This window comes from Bacillus rossius, chromosome 17 (genome assembly GCF_032445375.1).
Source record: "Bacillus rossius redtenbacheri isolate Brsri chromosome 17, Brsri_v3, whole genome shotgun sequence".
In the NCBI taxonomy this organism is placed as follows: domain Eukaryota; kingdom Metazoa; phylum Arthropoda; class Insecta; order Phasmatodea; family Bacillidae; genus Bacillus; species Bacillus rossius.
In genome coordinates, this window is record NC_086344.1 from 2,293,664 (window position 1) to 2,317,110 (window position 23,447).

Below are 23,447 nucleotides of genomic sequence, written 5' to 3' on the forward strand. Positions count from 1 at the left end.
TAAACATTGCCACTTATTATACTTTTTAACTTCAAAATGGTTTTTGAATTTTGTAATTAATAACGTACCATCCATAACTACATATGTGAGCGATCGGTCACTGACCTCATCTTCAATCCTCCTCGTGATTCCTGCGCCAGGAGGAACATTTACATAATTCTGACTAGCTTATTTAATATAGAACTTCCCTAGTTTTTATTTTTTTATATATCATCCCATGAACATTTTTAAAACAGTGCAGGCAATCAGATATCTATCTAACCATAAAGCATAGCAAAATGACATTTAGTTTTCAAAATACGATTTTTCTTTTAATTTAAAATACATTTTATATAAAACCTACATTTTTAAGTATCAAAACTTTTGTAAATAATTAATTTGGTTAATACCAGTATAAAATTTTTCCCCGGCATTGTAAGATGTGTAAAATTATTTTGGAAAACTAAAATAATTTTAAAAAATATTGGGTGGTATAATAATTGTTTCTTGAATTTTTATTAAAAATAAAAGGAAAAACAATGAAGTGTATTTTCATGTTAAAAATTAAATATAAATTTTGTCGAATTAGCTAGCGAGACTGTAAAGCCACCAATAAATAGTTTGTAGGACAACTTTCAATGTGTTGATTGATTAGTTTCAATACTTTATTTCGTAATACATGATCTAGTATGGTAAGCTTTAGGATATTTGTAGTTTAAACAAAAGCAATGTTTTAGAAATACACGAATATAGTCACAGAGTAAGTCGAGCACATGGTACTGTGGCGAGGCACACTAAAAGCAATTCTGAGAATTTCTTTCGGTCACGGGATTATATTTTACCGGTGCCGGTTGTGGGTTGTCTCCCTTTCACGCACGCACGCACACACAGGTAGCCTGCCTCCCCTCCGGCCACGTGTTCCTCCACCCGGCTACCTGAGCTGTGTGGCCTGCGAGCTGGCTTCGCCGAGCGGCAGCACGAGACGGTGGAAAACTTTCAGGATTTGCGGAAATTGTGGAAAAGATATCTCAGAATTCAAAGCGATGACTATATGTTTTAAATACATGAATTTCTTCAGAAAAAAATTATCTTTTTTTCTAGACTTGTACTTTTTTTCTGTCATTCTCCTAAGCAGTATAAAATGGCCCCAAAGTTGGACAAGTTGGTGATTTTTTATTTCATATTTTGATAGAAAAAAACAAAAATGTAAAATTATACAGACAATTCGTGTATTATCTTCTCGTGGGTGAAAAATTTTCAGATTCGTAGTGTCGATTAATAAAGTCCCATCATTATTTTAAAAACATAGTGTTCCGCTAACTTCTGATGCTACTAGGGAGGCCCCTTAAGAGGCCACTCCAGTGTTTCAGGGGCACTACGCAACCCGCGTTAACCTCATAAGATTCAATGCTATTTTCATTTTGCTTATAACTTATTAACTAATATAGATTTCAAAATGATGCTTGCTTGATATGTAATACAACGATGCTCTTATCAAAGCCCCTTTCTTCAAAAACGTGCATAAATTATGGTTCAAACCTAGACAATACACTTATGTTATCTTTAAAAGATTTGTGCAATGGGAGTGCATGACTTGATGTAAGTTTTTGGACATACGCCATTGCTAAGAACTTTTTCTGTTGAAGAAAAACTAATAAATAAAATAAATAAATAAAAATACTCAAAAAAAGACAAAAAACACACAAAACTAAGCAAACAATTGCTGTTGTCAACAAGGATATGAACACCACAAAATATTCCGAAACAGGAATATGGTCAGCAAACAAAGAAAAACAAAGAAAAATGTACTAAGAGAACGAAAAAATCCCCACAAATGATGACAACACAAAAATATTGAAACCCAAAATAATTCAGCACAACAGTTGAAGCGAGACAAAAAACATGACAAAACGAAAAGACAAACAAATACAATAGTTTTACCTAAACAGAAACAAGCGACGTTTCGGGAACTGCTATCTGCTCCCGTCCTCAGGCAGAGACGCTTCAACTGTTGTGCTGAATTATTTTGGGTTTCAATATTTTTGTGTTGTCATCATTTGTGGGGATTTTTTCGTTCTCTTAGTACATTTTTCTTTGCTTTTCTTTGTTTGCTGACCATATTCCTGTTTCGGAATATTTTGTGGTGTTCATATCCTTGTTGACAACAGCAATTGTTTGCTTAGTTTTGTGTGTTTTTTGTCTTTTTTTGAGTATTTTTATTTATTTATTTTATTTATTAGTTTTTCTTCAACAGAAAAAGTTCTTAGCAATGGCGTATGTCCAAAAACTTACATCAAGTCAATACACTTATGCATGTTAGTAAAGATTAGAATAAAACCATAATTTATGCACGTTTTTGAAGAAAGGGGCTTTGATAAGAGCATCGTTGTCTTACATTTCAAGCAATCATCATTTCGAAATCTATATTAGTTAATTAGTTATAAGCAAAATGAAAATAGCATTGAATCTTATGAGGTTAACGCAGGTTGCGTAGTGCCCCTGAAACACTGGAGTGGCCTCTTAAGTTGTATTTTTCTTTCTTCTTCGCTAGTTATAGGTGCTGCTTGAGCCTTTGTGAGTGGCTGGTGTCCTCTCTCCCCCTCCCTGGGGCGCTTGCGTCCCTGGCCTTCAAACCAGACCTGGACCACGAGTCCAAGTGCCCCAAACTCCCGCACGGTAGACTCTTTTCTACTCTGTCGAGACCATCCTTTGTCTCCTGTATTTTCTCAAACTTAATTATGCAAATTTGCTCCCCGCATGCCAGTGCTCAGTTTTTTTTTCCTTTGTCTATGCAGGTTTTACCTGGGTCCAACCTATCTAGTAGTTATAGTCTTAGAATTAACAGTGAGGGAAGTTACTCATGGCATCAATTGCTGCCATGGCTGGCCAATCCCCGCCTAGCACACGATGAATGCGACCCTCTCCCTGCTTGGCTGATCCCAGCATGACTAGGCGTATAGGCTTCGGCCTGAGACGCACCTAGGTCCCTCCCATAATCCGGACCCCTTCCAAGTACACTTAGTTTTAGTTAGGTTAGGGTAAAAATGTTTCACGAATGCCTTTTATTTTCGGCCTTGAAATTTTACTCCCATCGCGCCCAAAGAAGTTCCACTTATAAAAAAAAACACGCAAAGACAGAATAAGAAAATTACAGAAATTTAGCAACACAAGCTTAAAGAGAGAGTATTTTGTAAGGATTGTTGTATTCCTTAGTAGTAGTATTTATTGTCCCCGTTATATCCCGACTTGCCTCATATACAGAAGCGGCAGGAATTGTGTTTACAAGTGGTCTATACTTAGAGACCTGAAAAATTCGCGGATTCATTTCGTGTTATGCTAAAATTCAAATAATTATACCTCAGTGCTGCTTCTGTCATTGGTTCACTGTTAATCTGGAGGACTGAGGGCCAATTAGAGACCCTCACTCATAGAAGTGTCGAATCACAGGCCACCCAGTCGAGACGACTCACAAGTCAACAGCCAATGAACAGTTGGCATTTGCCCGAGTGTGTAGAGTGTAGTAGAGTCTATCCTGGAGGTCATTGAACCCGAGAATTTTTCCGGTCTATGTCTATACTTAATGCTGGTTTCCACACGTGTTACTGTAAGCAATACGCCTTTCATACAAACTCGAATTGTGTGTTTCATGTATTTAATGTGTAAGTAATTATGACTTGTTTGAACTAAATCATCAAACAACCGACTTAAAAAAACAATGTATTAAAAAACCAATGAGTAAAAACCCAAATAAAATATGTTACATTTTCTTTGCACAGGTTATATCTTTGTTAAAATTACTTATGTGCAAACGTCGGAGTTCTAAAAGTTAACTATTAACATATAATTCAGTGTGGCAATCAAAATTCTTTTAAAATTCATTTGTAAAGCAAATTTACTCATCAAATAAAAATTGTAATACAATGGTGATTGTTATGATTAATAAAACTAACTCACGTATAAACTTTTCTACAAAGAACATAAAAAAATTTCAAGATTTTAAGTTGCAGGTTGACTTAAAAATCTTTGTTTTCGAGAGTTTATTTTAAAGATGTTCCTGCCTTTTCGTTAGGGGGATATTCTATACCCCTAAGGAACTTCTCTATAGTATTAGGTCCCTGAAAAAGTACAGGCCCATGCCCCCACAAAGTATAATACAGCCACTGGTAAACATAACACTGTATGGTGGAAAAATTCAGATTTAGATGCAATACAGATACCTTGAGTGGTTTTCAAGAATCTGTACCATATGTTTCATGCCTAAAAATTATTCGGAAAACGCCCGTTTTAGTCATTGTCACTCCTCTAAACAGACATTTTAAAAACGAAATATGTAAACAGAACCATGCTCAGCACATAATTAAATGTTTTTTTTTTTTTCGTAAACAAACCTCGCTCAAATATTTAGACCAGTTTTCGAATTGCGTGGTATTTTATTTATTTCTGCACGCGTGTGCACGCGTGCACGTATGTGTTCCCTGGTAGATTGAGTCATTAATAGAGACCTGCAAAATTCGCGGATTCATTCGGTGATACGCTAGAATTCAAACACATATATCTCTTAGATAATTTTACTATTGGCTTACTGGTCATCTGGACGAATCTCAACCAGTTATAAACCCTCAACCAAAGAAGGATCGAATCACAGACAAACCAGCTGAGAGACGTACAAGTCGGCGGCCAATGAACTTGCGTTATTTTCCCGAGTGTACAGGGGTATGTGCAGTCTATCCTGAAGGCCATCGAAACCGCGAATTTTGCAGGTCTCTAGTCATTAATGACATGAAAGTTACTCACAGGAAATAATTTTTACGTCCTTACAATATTTTTTTTCCATACAAAATTTTATCATCAACATGGCAAGCTCCGAATAGTCTATAACTAGGGGCATGCAGATTTCGCGAAAAGATTTCGAGACTAGATGAAAGTTAAAACATTGTAGAACCGTCTGTGTTTCGTGATTGGGTGAGTTCCTTCCAGGTTACATATCGATAGGGGCATGCATTTTTCGCGAAATAATCTGACTGCTTATTAGACTGCATAGACTAGCGATTGTTCCCTTGTGATTGGCGGCCGTCTGCGAGAGAAGCCATCGCCATATTTGGTCGGGCCATTCAGGACGAGTTTGCTTCCGCACTGGATGGCTGTGATTGGTGCGCCGACAGTAGACATGCACCTGGAATAAACCCAGCCAACCACGAAACATAGCTTATGCTACGAAGTTTTAACACACAGCTGGTCTGGGAATCTTTTCGCGAATATTACATGGCCCTACATATCGATTGTAACAACACCAATCACAGTGATTCAGTGCAGAAGTAAACGCTTCCTGAGGGGCTCGGCCAAACAAGGCAACGACTTCTCTCACAGACGGCCGCCAATCACAAGGAAGAAACCACAGGTGCGGGTATACCTTGTTGTGCAGTCTAATAAGTGTTCAGATATTTTCGCTAAAAATGCCTGCCCCCTATCTATAACTAGAGACCGGAAAAAATCGCGGATTCATTTCGCGATATGCTAAAATACAAATAATTGTATTTTTATGCAACTTCTGCCATTGTTTCACTGTTGACCTGGATGACTGTGGGCCAATTATAGACCCTCAGTCAAAGCAGTGTCGAATCACGAGTCTCCCAGTTGAGACGCCTCACAAGTCAGCAGGTGAGGTTTGCCCGAGTGTGCACAGGATCGTGGAGTCTATCCTGGAGGTCATTGAACACGCGAATTTTTCCAGTCCCTATCTATAACACAGATGTGGATGAGACTTCGAACCTTGGTTCGTTCACTCAAATCATCTGCTTGTTCATTCATGGTAACTCTGTGTACAAGGCGGGGAAAGCGAAATACGTTCGAAGCTGGGTTCCGCAAGAGATGACTGCAAACCGCAAGGAAACGTGCGGTTGCGGCAATTACTGAAGACTCTTTCGTCATGCTCGCAATCACGCGTCATGATACAGCGGTTTGTTTCCCAACACCGCAGGGCAAATTAAAAGAACGTTCCTTTTTTCGGATGTGCGGCTCCTAAATAACGTGATTTATAATGAAGAATGTACATCAGTAGTATATATGTCTGTAAAGTCGGTTTACGGACGATAATTTGACGTGATAACGTCATAAGAAAACATTGATGAAAAATTGCATACATTATAAATTTCAAATATTATTTACAGTTTTTGAAAATTTAACTTAAATAATTTGTTTGAATATAATCACGAACAATTAGCTATAGAAATAAACTGAAATCAAATCAATGTAAATAAATTAATCTGAAATTACGAAATTGGACAAATAAATCAATTTTTTTTAAATTGCTGCTTTTAAAAAGCCCGCCTTAACCTGTTTTGTAACTATAGAAGATTTTCCTCGCGCGGTGGTTGGCCGGTTCTTGCATGCTCGGCTCAGGCGGAACGTGACATTGAGTCATGATTTTTCGTGCGTGCAGCCGGCGTTCATCGATTTATAAGACGTTTATCACGTCGGAAAAAAAAAACGTAAAATCACAGTGACAGCACGAGAAAGCTTGTACTATGTTGTTTTGTGTTCGCAGAAATGGAGAGCTTAGGCTACGTCTTCGACCCGGCCGAGCTGAGTCAAGATGCGGATCTAATCGAGGATTCGCAGTCGGGTTCGGCGTGACAGGTGTCACAGAGTCAAGAGACGAGTCAACCATCCTGTCACCACAAGGGCGAAGGCGACGAAGATTCATCGTCTCAGCCATATCTCCGACAGCAACCTTCATTCCGTTGGGCGGAAACAAGAGAGAAGCTGCATCTCTACTCCAGTAGGCCTACCTACATATTTTGTTACATAATACCAGTGACGTTCTGAAAATAGGTTTAGTTTTTTTAATTACAAACATTCAATGTCATCTGTATGAATAAAAATGCAAATGTTCGTCTGTTTAAAATATTGTGTGCCTTATGGCATTGTTTTTACAAAAACGACTGAACTCTTTCGACGAGAACTGGACACCATTATCTGAAACTAGCTGTTTTGGCAAACGTATACAGCGAAACACCAATGCGTGTTACGACTGCATCTGACGTAATACTGGGAAGCTCACTGATTTCTGGCCATTTTGAATAGCTATCCACAAGGACTAGTAAATGCTTTCCCATGAATGGACCGGCGATATCCACATGAATTATTTGCCAAGGTCAGTCGGGCCACGCCCACGGCAGCAGGATTGACTTGTCTGGCAAGGACTTGTTCTGAAAGCATGGGGTACAAGAAGAAACTACCCTCTCCAAATCCTTGTCCATCCGATGCCACCATACATACAAACGTGCCAAGGCTTTTATTTTGCATATACCAAAGTGGCTGGTGTGCAACTCCTGCAACACTCGATCCTGCAAGACTTGGGAAATGACGACCCGGTGCCCCCACAAAACGCAGCCCCCTTCTAGTGCAAGTTCGTTTCTTTTGTCATAGAACGGTTTGAGCGTGTCGGACAGTTGCGTGACCCAACCATCTCTTAGACACCTAATGACTTTACCTAACACTCTATCCCTTTCAGATTCTCGCCTGATTTCCTGAGGAGTCACTGGCAAAAACTCTGACACTCCAACATCCAAATAGGAAAGTTGGGTTGAAGAAGGCTCAACATTTGGAACTGGCAACCTAGAGAGGCCATCATCATTCGAATTGGTGTCACCTTTGGCATACTGAACTGTGTAGTCGAAACCCTGAAGAAGCACTGCCCAATGCTGCAGCCTATTGGCAGCGAGCTGCGGAATACCACAATGGCTACCTAGAATGTGTGTTAATGGTTGATGATCGGTAATCAGGGTAAAGCTTCGGCCATACAAGTACTGGAAGAACTTTTTACTCCAAATATAATTGCTAAGGCTTCTCTAGCTAGCTGAGAATACCCTCTCTCTGCAGACGACAAGGTGCGAGAAGCAAATGCAACTGGCTTCTCTTCCCCGCTAGGTAGGATGTGGCTTAGGACTGCTCCCACACTATACAGGGACACATCGCATGCCAAACGAACTGGCAAATCCGGGTTGTAGTGTATGACAACATGTGAGGAGAAATCAGCTGTTTTAACTCTTTGAAGGCAGAATCACAGCTGTGCCCAAACCCACTTTTGAACCTTTTTTCAAAAGTTCATGTAAAGGTGCCAACACCGTGGCTAGGTTAGGCAGAAAACGGGCATAGTAATTAACCAGACCTAGCCACGCACTCAACTGGCTTACACTACGAGGTGGCGGCGCATCTACTACCACTTTGACTTTTTCATCACTCGTATGCAACCCCTCCTTATCTACTCTATGCCCCAGAAACGATACTGATGAACAAAAAAAATGCACATTTCGCTTTATTTACCTTGAAACCAGAGTCCTGCAGACGTTGTAACAGTCCATGAAGATTTCGCCAGGGACCAGAAAGTTACTTTTAAAAAGTAACTCAGTTACAGTTACAAATACTCCATTGGAAATGTAACCCTGTTACAACTACAAGTTACACTACTGAAAATAAACCAGTTACAGTTCTGAGAAAAGTAACTGTAAGTTACTTTAACAGTTACTTTGTGAAAAACTAAAAATGTGATATGTAATATTGTTATAATTCAAATCTAATAAAACATTGTGTTTAATTAAGATATATGTTTATTTAAACTGAAAATTTTTAAATATGTCTTAAATTACATTGAGTAGGTAATTAGTTGTCGCGGCCTCGTCTCTGGTGATGATGTGGAGACGGGGTGGACGTCGCTCGGTCGTTCAGTTGTCGTGTTGTTTGCCCGGCGCCAGCTCTTGGGTAGAGTAGCCTCACACTCTGAGGCGGGAGTGGACCATTCGGCCCAGTGCAGCTGACCGAGGACGGGCGGACAAGGAGTAGCTAGCAGGAGAGAGGGATGTAGAAGAGAGGATGCCCGCGGTCTCACGAAGAGTCGCTAGCGGAAAGGATGGAAGTTGAAGAGAGGGATGCCCGCGGTCTCACTAAGAGTCGCTAGCAGAGGATTGCCCGCGGTCTCACGAAGAGTCGCTAGCGGATGGGTGGGCAGAGAGAGGTAGAATGAGAGAGAGAGAGAAGGAAGCCCGCGGTCTCACTAAGAGTCGCTAGCAGAGGATTGCTCGCGGTCTCACAAGGAGTCGCTAGCGGATGGGTGCGAGAGAATGAGAGAGAGAAGGAGAGAGAGAAGGAAAGCCCGTGGTCTCACGAAGAGTCGCTAGCTGAGGAAAGGAAGATGAGGAATTCAAGCCAATGATACCACTTTTGACTGAGGTAATATTTATTCTCCCAGATTGGCTGGGAGAGAGGAAAGCTCACAGTGATAACTATTCTCCCAGATTGGCTGGGAGATGAGAGCTGTCTAGGCTTGTTAGCCCGCACAATTTATACAAGTTTCTTCTAGAACCATCTGTGTTAAAGTTTTACATATTTCTATCTCTTTTGCCTGATGATGATCTTTTGCATTTTACAATATTATTTCCACATCTACAAAACATACTTCCAGCATACACTTAATAATCTACCTAAATATTTACAATAATAACATCTATAAAATAACTATGATACATTGTCTCTTTATATTTACACTGCCATCTGGTGGCGAGTGGTGGCACTACCAGGGCCATGGCTGGAGTGTTGCGCCGCGGACAGGACTGTGACCCGGGTTTTTGTTTAATAAAGAGGAGGTACGACGTCAGACGCCCCCCCCCCTGGAAAAGCCCGGGTCTAGGCCGTCCGCGCGCCCTCCAGCAGGCGCATGATGCCTTCTCTCCTCGTAGTTGCGAGCGTCAGGGCGGGCCCGCCGGTACCGGACTCCCTGGGTCGCCATTCACCAGTGTGGCCAGTTCGCAGCCGGTGACATAATCTGCCAGGAACAGTGGGGGCCGGCGTCGTCGTCGGCGGTGTCTCTGGTTGTCCTCAGCTGGTTCCTCCACGTTGACCCGAAATTCGGCATCGGCGAGGGAGGCTCCATGCCCCCACCCACCTCGGGTAGGGGAGGGTGGTTCTGTTGTCTCAATGTCTTCCGGTTCTGTCACCAGGGGCTGCTCCTCTGTGGTGTTTACGCCCGCCTCTGGTGTCCCCGTGACATCAAGGATCTGAATTCGTGCTGGGTGCCTCCGGTGCTGTCGCCTCGGGGTCGTGGCAGGGGCTTCTGCAGGCCTCTCCATTCTTGTCCTTGGGCTCGGTGTTCCCTGGAACAGATGCTGCATCCCTTGTGGTGTGACAGATTGGTGGTTGTCCAGCATCGATCCTATCACATCTGGAGTAGGGTCCTCCATGGCATTGTCCCCTTCCGGGAGTGCTGTTTTCCGGATGTGGTCCCGGTGTACTTTTCGCCTTTGCCTACCCCGGCGCACCAAATACATACTTTGACTTAGCCGTTTCAGGATGCGGTGTGGTCCCGACCACCTGGGGCTCAGTCCAGCACAGTAGTTCCTAATTGCATTGGACAGAGGATGTGTGCGGATATACACGTGGTCACCAGGCTGTAGCTCCGGTGGTTGTCGTGTGGTCTGCAGGGTTATCTGCTGAGTGTAGGCCCTCTGGTGTTCTCGCGCTGTTGTCAGCTCACTCGCTTGCCGCCGACAGCGATCCTCGGGGTCTTCCCCTTCATCTGTCACTCCGTGGGCCGTCCATTCGCCGGGCATGGTCCATATCTCATCCAGTCCTTCTGCTTGCTTTGCTCGTTGACGCTCAGCATCTGAGGAGGTGCGTTGGGCGTCGAGATTTCGTTGTTTGAGTTCGATCAGGTCTGCTGGAGGTGGGTCATCATCTCCCACAGTGAGCAGGCGACAGGTCATGTCTCTTGGGCTGTGGTCGTGTGACCTGTGGGAAGGTGGTATGCTTCCTAGTGTATTTACTGCCAGGCGCTCATGTTTACCTGAATTTACCAGGCCTGATGCTGGTGAAATCAAGGCATCCTGCTCTACCAACCATGGCTGTCCGAGTACCAAATCTTCTCTGAGTCCTTTTACCACGACTGCTGAAGTTTGGGTCACCATCTCCCGTATACCCACAGTGATGATGGCATCTCCAATGGCTGTCCCGGTTCCAGTGTCCGTAGCAAGGCGCAGGGCACAGTGTCTGGGTGTGATATCTGCGGGTGATACACAGTGCTGGGCGACGAATACATGGCTCGCCCCTGTGTCTATAAGTGCGGCAGTCTGTCTCCCATTCAGGGTGATGGGGATCCGCATCAGTCGGTTTTCTAGCATGGTGAGCTGCCCCAGTTGTTCAATGTTGTTCTCTGTGGCTTGCGGCAGGGGATTGGCTGGTACGGGGGTTAAGTCTGTAGGTCCTACACCCCCTACTGCCCATTTTCCCGCTGGTTGTTGTTGCTGTTGGTGTCTCTGGCAGTCCTGATGCCAGTGATACGTGCCCTGTGGGCATCCAAGACGGCACTGTGGTGGTCGGCCTCCATCGCGCCGATTGCCTGCATTCCGCCATTCTGGAGATATGTTCTGGCTTGTCCCACCAGGTGGGCCCTCGATCGCCTGTGTTGCTGTCCGCCATGGACGTTCCTGCGGTATGGCCCTGCTTGTCCCTGCAGGTGCTCCAACCTGATGTCTGGGTCCTCGTTCGGGGATAGTTGTCCCGGTCCGACGTCCCAGGAGGTGTCGTAGGTTGCCTTCTGTAGCTGTTGCCTGTCGTACGTAGTCCTCTATTGTTCCATTGCAGTATGGCCTGAGGAATGGTTGCAATTCTTCTCGCATTAATGCAGTAACTTCTGGCAAAGCTTGCTCGGGGTCTTCTCCTGGGGCTATGCGCCGGTACAGCCGCAGCTTGTTTGCCACGAACTGCTCTACTGACTCTGAGTCCTTTTGGGTCTCGCCGTAGAAGCGAGCCTTACAGCTCATGACTGCCATGCGGTCGTCGAAGCGCCGTGTTAAGCGGGTAGCGAACTCCTGCCACTGCATGTCATAGCGTCCCCACAGGTTCCACCACTCACGAGCTTGCCCGCGTAATTGCTCACTCGTGCGTTGTGTCCATTCTTCAATCTGCACCCCGCATTGTGTAAACCGTCCCTGACACCACTGCACAAACTCGCATGGGTCCTCATGCGCTAGCCCACTGAACTCTGGTAGCACTATGCGTCCTGTTGCGGTAGCTGTCCGCCCCATATGCACGTTTGGTTGCACTGCTGGGCTTGCAAGTACCTCCCAGTCTATGAGGTTTGCCCCTGGCTTCTGTGTTGGTGCCTGTGTGGGCCTTGGTGTTGCTATTGTATCCCAAACCAATGTACCCATTGCTAAATCTGCTCTCACTGGTTTGCACTCAGATGTGTTGTGCCACTGTTCCTCTCCTGTCATTAGGTCCAAGTCCCTTGGTGGTTGACCTGTTTCGCCTGTGGTTGTCAGTCTGTGTGGTAGCATTGTGTCACGAATTTCTACAAGTTCTGTCCTGCACACATTCTTCTACACGTGTTTAGTGAATATACACACTTCGGGTCGCCGAATCCTGCTGACTGATTCATGAACTCTGGTAGTCTCGATGATGAAGTGCCCCACGTTGGGCGCCAAATGTCGCGGCCTTGTCTCTGGTGATGATGTGGAGACGGGGTGGACGTCGCTCGGTCGTTCAGTTGTCGTGTTGTTTGCCCGGCGCCAGCTCTTGGGTAGAGCAGCCTCACACTCTGAGGCGGGAGTGGACCGTTCGGCCCAGTGCAGCTGACCGAGGACGGGCGGACAAGGAGTAGCTAGCAGGAGAGAGGGATGTAGAAGAGAGGATGCCCGCGGTCTCACGAAGAGTCGCTAGCGGAAAGGATGGAAGTTGAAGAGAGGGATGCCCGCGGTCTCACTAAGAGTCGCTAGCAGAGGATTGCCCGCGGTCTCACGAAGAGTCGCTAGCGGATGGGTGGGCAGAGAGAGGTAGAATGAGAGAGAGAGAGAAGGAAGCCTGCGGTCTCACTAAGAGTCGCTAGCAGAGGATTGCCCGCGGTCTCACAAGGAGTCGCTAGCGGATGGGTGCGAGAGAATGAGAGAGAGAATGAGAGAGAGAGAGAAGGAGAGAGAGAAGGAAAGCCTGCGGTCTCACGAAGAGTCGCTAGCTGAGGAAAGGAAGATGAGGAATTCAAGCCAATGATACCACTTTTGACTGAGGTAATATTTATTCTCCCAGATTGGCTGGGAGAGAGGAAAGCTCACAGTGATATCTATTCTCCCAGATTGGCTGGGAGAGAGGAAAGCTCACAGTGATATCTATTCTCCCAGATTGGCTGGGAGATGAGAGCTGTCAAGGCTTGTTAGCCCGCACAATTTATACAAGTTTCTTCTAGAACCATCTGTGTTAAAGTTTTACATATTTCTATCTCTTTTGCCTGATTTTGATCTTTTGCATTTTACAATATTATTTCCACATCTACAAAACATACTTCCAGCATACACTTAATAATCTACCTAAATATTTACAATAATAACATCTATAAAATAACTATGATACATTGTCTCTTTATATTTACACTGCCATCTGGTGGCGAGTGGTGGCACTACCAGGACCATGGCTGGAGTGTTGCGCCGCGGACAGGACTGTGACCCGGGTTTTTGTTTAATAAAGAGGAGGTACGACGTCAAGTTCACACTACAAAATTGTTCGCAGAACCACATAAGCACTTCACAATAAGGTTATTTTTATCACTCGACCAAACTTCGAAAAAATTAGAATATGAAGGCCACGGCAACGAAAATTCTGGACTGCTTTCTCGGCTTCTCGCTTCATTAGATTCTGTCATTGCTTTCGCGCATATGCACAGGTAGGTTAATTAATTAAACAGCACAACAGTAAACCCGCATGTCGCAAATATTAAATAAATGACAATCAAAATACGAGCGCAGGCTAGCCAACAGCAGTTTTACAAGTACAAGCAAATACTGTAGAGGGAGAATACAGGACAGCTCTATACTAATAGCACAGCCGCGTGGGCGAAGAGCGTCAGTGCTGCTACCTAGCGGCTCGGCGTGATAACAGCACCCACGGCCATGCATTCCAAGCCTAAAATGTAAGGTAAGATGCCCATATATCGTCCCCCATTTGTTTTTTTGTTATAAAATCCAAAAAATTGGCTGTAAAATTGTAGAAAAATTATGAACTGGTAGCTTGGTTATCTACCTATTACATATGTAAGCAAAAAGCATTTTAAGTGAAAGTGTATTAAAAAAAATATATATAAAAAAAATATAAAAATTTTCATTTTCGAAAATGGGGTCCTAATTTCGTCCCCCTATTTTTAAATGGTAAAAACCTAAAATACATTCGGAAGTCATCATCAAAACACTTATAAATGTTTTTTTTACACATAAATGATATAATACATGAATTTATAAATTTTGTGCCATCAATATAACTTGCAAACCAAACATTGGAATTTAAATACAAATGATCTATTTTACAATAATTTGCAAAATGTCGTAGCTTAACATTTAAAAAAGGAAGGAAAGTAGAAAACATTGTTAAGAAATGTATTAAAGCAACACACGTTATTGTATATTTGTATAAAATAAAAAAGTAATATTTTAACGGAATATTCAAAATACTAAAATCGGTAAAAAGAGAACTAAATTCATGAAAATTCGAGACAAGTGGTAAAAATGAATAAAAATTAGCAAGTTTTGACTTACTTCAAGAAATAATTAAAGAATTTCATTTAACTGTCCAGGCAAAGATCACAAATGAATTTTGCATATTCAGAATGGGATGTACAAAGTTCATGGCACCACTGAAAACATTTTGTACATTTTACCCACTTCTCTCCATGACGGTCAGCAGAAAAAGTTTTGCAACAAAAAGGACAATTAACATCGTTCTCACTGTCTTCGTCATAATTTGAAACAAGTGAAACACAATCACTATCACAACTAGAAGTGTCGGAGACAACTTGTTTCTTCTTTGATCGTTCAGCTGCTTTCGCTGTTTTCTTAGTCTTCTCTTTGAGAGTGGATGTAGATGCCTGTACTACTTCAACTGAATATTTTGATGTAAGCTTACACTTTTGAGATGATGGATCACATGAAGAAAGATCCAAAGCAAGTCTCTTTCGCGATTTGTTTGTTTCCTTGTGTTGAGATGTCTTACTTGCATTTCGTTTCTTTTGCTGAGCTTCTTGTACGTTACCCTTATGTGGAGTTCCTGTCACCAGAATTGCTGTCCCAGGTTGGTTGGATGTAGATGGCTGGATTATTGGCACATCTCGCAAGTCTTTTGGACTGACCACTGGTTGTACTGGAGTTTCTTCTGCTCTCCTATTTTCAGTTACGACTTCTGGGATTAGGGTTGGAAACTGGTCCTCGGTAAATATTTCTGGATTGAACGGAAATATTCCTGTTTTCTTGAATCCATTTACTGCGGTTTGCAAGGTTGCAGCACGTTGGTAACCCTCTGCAAACAGTTTCGCGACCTGCAGCTTTCGCACAACCCTGTTTGGGTTGTTGGCTAACCAATTTTCAATAGCTTTGGCGTAGTACGACTTTAAGGGAAACATGAATGCAACATCTAGTGGCTGCACCTTATCTGTCGAGTGAGGAGGGAGACACATGATTGAGACATAATTTTCACGAGCCTTATCAATGACGTCTATGTTCCGTGTGTGGGTAAAATGCCCGTCGAGAACAAGTACCACTGGTTTCTCCTTCGATGGCCTAACAATTGAAATTAAATGGTCAAACCATTTTGAAAATAGGGCTGCAGTGATCCAGCCCGACTCACTACACCCACCAATCGTCCCTCCAGGAGCTCCATCAAGTAGTTCAATTTGCCAGTTTTTTTGGGGGGGAATATAAACAGTGGTAGAACATACTGCCCTGCAGCAGACATGCATGTCACAGCAGTTATTGTCGCTTCTCGTTCGGCTGAAGAAAACTTATGCACTTGCTTCTTTCCTTTTGTTGTTACAATTCTACTTGCATTATGCTGGACGATGAAAATACCTGTCTCGTCTACATTAAAAATTCTTGTTCCATCAAAATATATTTTTTCCAGCTCTTTTTTCAAATGCAGAAGAAAGTGTATACGTTTTCTTTTTTGAAACCTTGGATTCTTGCGATTGATAAATTCTGAGGTCGCCTTATTGTATGGCATGGGTTCCTTTTAAAGAAAAATCTCTTACATTTCAACCCTGCGCTCTTTGTCTCGTTTTAAAAGGGATGTGGTAGATTATTCTTTAGTGCTAACTGATAAGCCTTTCTCCTTAGATCACTGACCGTCAATCCATAGTAGTTGTTTTCAATCTCCAAGCAGTATTGGACTAACAATATTTCTATTGCCTCTGGTAGCACTGGGTGTCTCCAACTTTCTTTTGTACACATTCCTCATATCAGCAGACAGCTCTGATTTGACATAATCTTTCAGCGTCGCTCTTGGAACATTAAAAAATTAAGATGCTGTTTTATAGCCCATAGTCTTCTCTTTTACAGCTTTCACTGCAGCGATCATAGAGTCTTTATTCCATGTTTTCCGTTTCCCCATCTGAAATGTATGAAATGGGCCACAAATCGCAATTCAAGCTGTGTAAGGACATACAGTGAAGAGCAAATAAACAACCGTTAATATAAGAGATAATTTCCCCTTAATAATACAATGCTGCTGTCATTACAGAATACAAAATTATAATTATGTATGTAAAAACCTTATAGCTTGTAGTGAAATTCATATTGTTATATATAACAAAGGCAGCTCTGTGCTGTTAAATAACATTTAAAAAAGGTTCGACATTAATATTTCTTCAAAAGCGCATTAAAATTTTATGTAATTCATAATTATTTATAAAACTTATGCTGGAACATAGGTCTTTGTGATATATGGCACTGGATTTATTTTTTAACAGCCTTTGAAACACTGGTCTAAATTTCGTCCCCAGGACGAAATTAGGCACTGTACATGGGGACGGAAATTGGACAGGTCGAGTCTTTCAAAATGGCCGTCTGTCTCTCCCAACACAAACACGAACAGAACGAAATGGCACATGAATATGAAAATAGAGGTTATAAGTAATACATTGCTATGTTGAAGCGAAAAAATAACTTACCTTTCAATAGAAAATGTCCTTGAACAAAGTACAATTAACAGGTTTTCCCTTTGCTATAAAATACAAACTTAAATTACAACACAGCGCAGAAAGCGACCCGCTTGCGCGCCTTACTAGATGTCTACTGCGTTGTTCTCTCCGAGTTCCATCGACTGCCGCTAGAATGCGGCTCTTACTAGTCCGGAAACCATGGGGGACGATATTAGGTCAGGGGACGAACTTCGGGCATCTTACCTTATTAAATTCAACTCGTCATTGCACCTAGACTAATCAAAAGATTCTTTTGAAAAAAATTGTGTTGACCGTCGTATTCTTTGCGGCCATGCAGATGTAAATTTATTTGCTGAAAAGTTAGTTGCTTTCGATGTAAAAAATAGTTAACAATGAACAGCATATTTTCAAGGAAAATTGAAGTAAAAATTTTCAAAGCATTCTATTGCTAATCATCGTTCATTTAGGGAATTATCTAATGAATTAATTAAATTATTCAAATTTTTTAGCCACTAAATACTATTGATTTGCTATCGTTCAACAGCCTATTGGTTAAAAGTTTTTTTTATGAATATTTGCAATATAATGAGTACAGTTGTTCATATAGTGTATAATACGTATATAATAATTATATGTACAGTTAACAGAGATTTGAGCACGATATTATGAAATTAAATAACATGGACATTTAAATAATATTGAAAATTAAAGGGAGATGAAAAAATACATAATTTCAGTATGACATAAATACCTATGTAGAAGTACATATCGTTTGACACAATGTAAATAAACAATATAATCCTTAAATTAGAACTTACAATTGCACCATCTTAAGCTACCATAAATATTAAATATGTATTAATACCTCGTTACTTTAAAATAATAATATTTAAATAAATGCATTATTACAATGGTACCAGAGCTAGAACAAGTTTTACAAGATTCACTTCCATTGTAAATGAAAAAGGCAAATAATATACAAGAGACGAATATGCTTGTAAAATTGTATCCAGCTGTACCTAAATAGGTAGCAAAAAGTTTATTTTCCCCGATCATACCTTATAACCACTGCTATGCTAGATATTCCATACAATTTACATGTGCATGACTTTTTTGCTTTTATGTTTTCTTTACTCCGGGTTTCCCACATTCATCGTAAAACAAATATTTTAATGTCATAATCAATTGTTTTATAAAAGGTGTAAACGATGCTTTTGCGAGGAAATACATTATCTGAAAAGGAATTGTGTGAAAATAAGAAGAAAAAACAAAGCATAAAATCACTATAATATCAACAAACCATGAAATAAGGCATATTTAGTTAACAATGAAAGCGGGAAGTGGGAAATAATACAACTCACGAAAGTATGTTTTTCTAAAAGAAATATTTTGACTTAAGGAAAATTTTTACGTTCTATAAGGCAAATTATTAAAAAAAAAAAAATTTAATAATATTTCCTTTCAATTCTGACGGTTACTCTTTGTACTTCAGCGAGTTTAGTTTCAGAGGTTTTCGTATGGCGCGGCCGTGGTCGCGGCAGCTACGGGCAGTCAGCACGCCGAGCCGCGAGAGCGCAGCACCGTCGGTTTCTCGCGAAAACGAGCGAGCTGTCCTGTATTCTCCCTCTACAGTATTTGGTACAAGCAATACCATCGCAAATAATATGCTTGTCGGGATTTTCGTTCTGGGTTTGAGAAAATTAACAAATCGTTGTTCGTTCAATAAGAAATACTTACATTTAAAAAATGTAACGCAAGAAGTAACGACAATTATCGTTACTTTAGGCAGAAAAATGTAATTCAGTTACAGTTACTGAAAACTTAATATATTGCGTTACCACAATCGTTACCATAAAAAGTAACTGTTACAAACGTCGTTACTAGTAGCGCGTTACTTCCAGTCCCTGGATTTCGCCAGTGAATTTCCTTGGTAGCGCCTGTTACCAAAATATCATCTTGAAAACACACAATACCTTCTAACCCCTGTAGGACTTGCTTCATTGTGCGTTGAAAAATAGCAGGGCAAGACACTATTCCAATTGGGAGTCTGCTAAACCGAAACAATCCCCTATGCGTGTTGATAGTGCACAGCTCCTGCCACTTCTCATCGACCTGCAACTGCTGGAATGCCTGGGAAAGATCAATTTGAGAAAACTCTACCCCCCCTTGCAGCTTGGAAAACGACTCATCAACTCGCGGTAAAGGATAATGTTCCACAATGAGGTTAGGGTTGACTGTGATCTTAAAATCAGCACAAATATGGACCGTACCATCACGTTTTGCAACCGGAACGATTGAGGTGGCCCACTCACTAAATGACACCGGATGAAGTACACCTAACGCCAGAAGCCTGTCTAGCTCTTTATCAACCTTGCTCTTAAACGCAAAAGCCAGGGGCCTAGCAGGTAAAAAGACTGGTGCTCTCCCTTCACGTACATGCAATGACACCTTACTTACAATGAACGTACCCAAACCGTCATCGAACAAGGTAGGGTACTGTTTGGTAATGACACTCCGCACTGACCTGTCTTCATCTGAAGTGGCCCTGATATGGTTGAGACTTGGTTTTGGCAACTCTAAAGCATCGTACCAATCCCTGCCAAGAAGTGGAGGACCTCCATTAGGAACTACAAACAAATCTAGCTCCTTGGGCTTGCTCGACTTCACTTGCACCAGTACCGTAATTGTCCTCCACTGGTGTATTACACCCGTGTAAGACTTGAGACTAACCTGTGTCAGAGACAAGGGGTATTTTGAAAACTGTGTCCTATACAGCCTTTCTGAAATAGCGGATATAGACACGCCACTGTCGATTTCCATATCCAGCACCACGTCCCCCACTGACACCTCCATAACCCAAGGTCGTGACCTAGCTGCCAACCCACACAACTGGAACACAGATGCAAAATCCTCGTCCGACATGTGTACACTTTGGCGATCAGGGTCTTCATGCACAACATAATTATGACGGGTCTGGTCCTTCGTATCAGTCGACATGAAGTTCGGGCACATTTGTTTAAGATGTACTAAACGTTTACAATTATTACACTTGTACTTACGGAACTTTCAGTCACGCACATAATAATTAACATTTCCACAGCACAAACACCCGTGCCCGCCCTGGTTTTTGACGCCATCTTCCCGCGAACGTATTTTCACCACGTGTACATTTACTGGTCCCTCGGCCTGTTCCGCTGAGCCGTGTGAAATTTCTACTTTCGGAATATTTACATGAAGGGCTGCATTTCCCACGGCCGCTTCATGCTGAACTGCTACGCCTACTGCCTTTTCGAAGGTGAGTTCATTGGTTTCCAGGTAAAGCCGCTGGGTAATGTTTTTGTCCCTTAACCCTACCACAAACTGGGCACGCAAGGCGGCGTCTAAGAAGGTACCAAAATTGCAAGAGCGCGTTAATTTCCGTAAATTCACCACAAAATCTGAAACTGTTTCCTGTTCTTGTTGGACACACTTGTGGAAGTTATGACGCTCGGCAATCACAGACGGCCGTGGAGAAAAATGGCTCGTCAACAAGGTGTAAGCTCACACAGATTGCGTAGCACTTCATACGTTTGTTTCCCTACAGACGAAATAAGGATTGCACGTCGTTTAACTTGATCCTCTGGCTTGTCTCCCACGCCGTTTGCGATGAAAGGCTGTTCCAGCCTTTCGACATACGAGTCCCACGTGTCCTCGCCGGGCGTAAAACTTTCAACTTTAAACACCGACATTCTTTCTGAACATTACACGAGCCGTAATGCACGCAAAGAAACCAATCCCGTCCTCGTCGCCAATGTAGTAACTTTGGGCTTACTATGTACAAACTACACACCAGTCTTTGTTTGGCCGTGTGCCACCAGCCTCCATTCCGGAACTGTATGTCCGGACGTGCGTTGCCAACCTGGCAGCGCATAATATACCACAGTCATGTTCTTCTAAAAATATATGAGAATAATCCAACAGCCATTTGTACAACAGAAACCTTCAAAAATACCAACTCAATTCACTGGAAAACACTAAAAGAAATAGCTAAGAAAAAAATACCTTGCAACAGACAATGCAGAAAAAAAAAAGTTTAAAATAGAAGTCACTAAAATATAAATGGAAAAAAAAACAGAAATCTCTAAAACAGAAAACAACAAACCACAACAGAATACAATAAAAAACCATAAAATAACATATACTAATAGAATGCCTTACAACAGAGAAAAAAAACCACCAGAAAACAAGAAAAACACTATAAAATAACATACTCAAACTGAGTGCCTTACGACAGAAACCAACAGAATACAATGGAAAACAACATAATGCTTTACAACAGAAATAACAATAGCATACAATTAAAAACACTAGAAAACTACATATTGCCTTACAACAGACACCACCAAAAACAACAGAAACCACTAGTAGAAAATACAGAAACCAACAAGATACAAAGGAAAACACTAGAAATCAACAGAATGTAATTTACCTAAACCACTAGGAAACAGAAACCGTACAATAGAATTTACTTAAAAAAGTAATGTGCAAATAAATTCAAATATAGCGTACCAAAACATTTTTTTGAAACATACAAAGTTATATTTATCATAAATAAATACAAAAATTAAATTCATGAAAATGCACAGAAACCACTGAAAAACATAGGAAATGGCAAGAAAAACCAATTGAAGCCCAATTTCCACATTGAATACAACAATCTTGTGTTTTCTATTGTATTTCTGTTGTATATTTTTATTAGGGCTAGAACTAGCAAGCTCGGTGCAGACTTATTCTGGGTATCTAGCTCTGCCTAAGTGATCTTCCAAATAAATATGATATATTAATTTCAATTGGTTTTTTTTAATGTTAATAAAGATTTTTTTTAAGAATATTTTAACCAGCTTTCCAGTCATGGAATGAAATAACTGTTAAATTTAATTGCATTATAATTGTGTAAATACAACAAATTTTCTATTGGACTTGAAAGTTTCGGCTCTGTGAAGGTTCTTCCTGTTGAAATAACAAAGACTACACAATGTATAAAGCTACGAGGGTCATTCAAAATGAACTGGAATTTTGTTCATTTGACTGAAGTAGAGAATGGAGAGAAGACAGTCCGTCATGCCAGTGTCGCTGAGACAGAACCAGAGGCAGTTGCGAGACGAGCTATTGTTCTTTCTCTCGCCGACCAAGGCGTGAGAGAGGAGACTCTCACAGCACAGTTCTGTGACGCTACTCTGAGTAAAACCCCACTGTTCAACTGGGCCCAGACGTTTCTAAATGGTCACGATAAAGTGGATCATCAATGCCATTAACAGTGTCCGGCAACCTCTTGAACCTCCACCAGACACGTCCAGAATTGTCCAGACTTGTCCCCATGTGACTGCCATACGTCCGGTCCAATGAAGGAGACACTAGTTGCCGTCAAACAGCATGTACGCAACTGGCTATTGGAGCAACCGTTTTTTTTTTTTTTTACGAAGTAAACAAAAAGCTTCTGGCCCGATGGAGAAAATTTATTTCTGTTGGACACTACATAGAAAAAAATTGAGGCATTTCATTAGTATTTTCGTAAATCACCAATAATATCTGTATAAAAATATTCCGGTCTACGCTCGAATGACGCTCGTGCACGTTGCAAGGTAAAGAACTGCAGGCTGCTGTGGAAGAAAACGTGCTTTGCTTTCGGAGGCTTTGCGAAGACGCTTGGCAGTGCTGGTAGTTCCGGTGCCTGGAGGCAGACAGCTCAGCACCAGCCGTGACAGGCAGCCGTTCAACGTCCGACCGTGCTGCGTCGCCGTGCGGGCGAGCTGGGAGCAGACAAGAGTGCAGCCGTGTCGGGACATCAACACAAGGCGAGGTCTACATCGCGGACAACAGGGCCTTATAAACGAACACTAAAATAAAGGTCATACATCAAATGACTTTATACAATTCCATTTTTGAAACAAGATTTTTCTTTGTTACTGGTTTTGTATTATTCACGAACTCAGTTTATTCATAAAGATAGCACAATTTTCTACAAATACCACACTTGTTTGTTCAGTGAAATTTATTTTACCGAAACATTATGCCCTTTTACAATATAATGATTTGTAATAAGCGTGTCTAACTACTGGGAACAATACAAATAAATCAGCAAGCATACGTGCGTTAAAAAAAATTAAACAATGTCATAATGTAAAACAACAGTTGTAATAAAAAAAAAATTTTTTTACATATCTATTTAGTACTTTTTGGTTCTAACTCAATGCTGAATAATTTTCATTCATTGAATTTAATGTGTTAAAAGATTGAATACTATTTTGTAATCTCAGTTGAGTATTAATTAAACATGATGATTAATTTCAAGATTTTTTGTTGCATTTCAGTGCTTTATGGTGTATGAAGTTGCATGTGGTGTACTGACAAGCTCGTCTGTGTTATTTCCGCTTCATCGCAATTCACCACATAATGTTGTTCCTAGGAATGACATATGCATTGAAAGTCAGTTTAAAATGTAATAATCAAGTGTACAAATTGGATC

The 23,447-nt window shown here is 41.4% G+C and overlaps 1 protein-coding gene across 2 annotated transcripts in view; it reads left to right on the forward strand.

Moving 5' to 3' along the window:
* The window catches only part of LOC134540798 (alpha-tocopherol transfer protein-like), a 108,174-nt gene extending 101,291 nt beyond the window's left edge, over positions 1-6,883 (forward strand). For both annotated transcript variants that reach the window (XM_063383726.1, XM_063383727.1), the window contains exon 8: positions 6,524-6,883. In XM_063383726.1, the coding sequence (XP_063239796.1) occupies positions 6,524-6,612 (89 nt within the window). In that variant the 3' untranslated portion in view covers positions 6,613-6,883. The remainder of the gene's footprint in view (positions 1-6,523) is intronic.
* Positions 6,884-23,447: the final 16,564 nt, after the last annotated feature.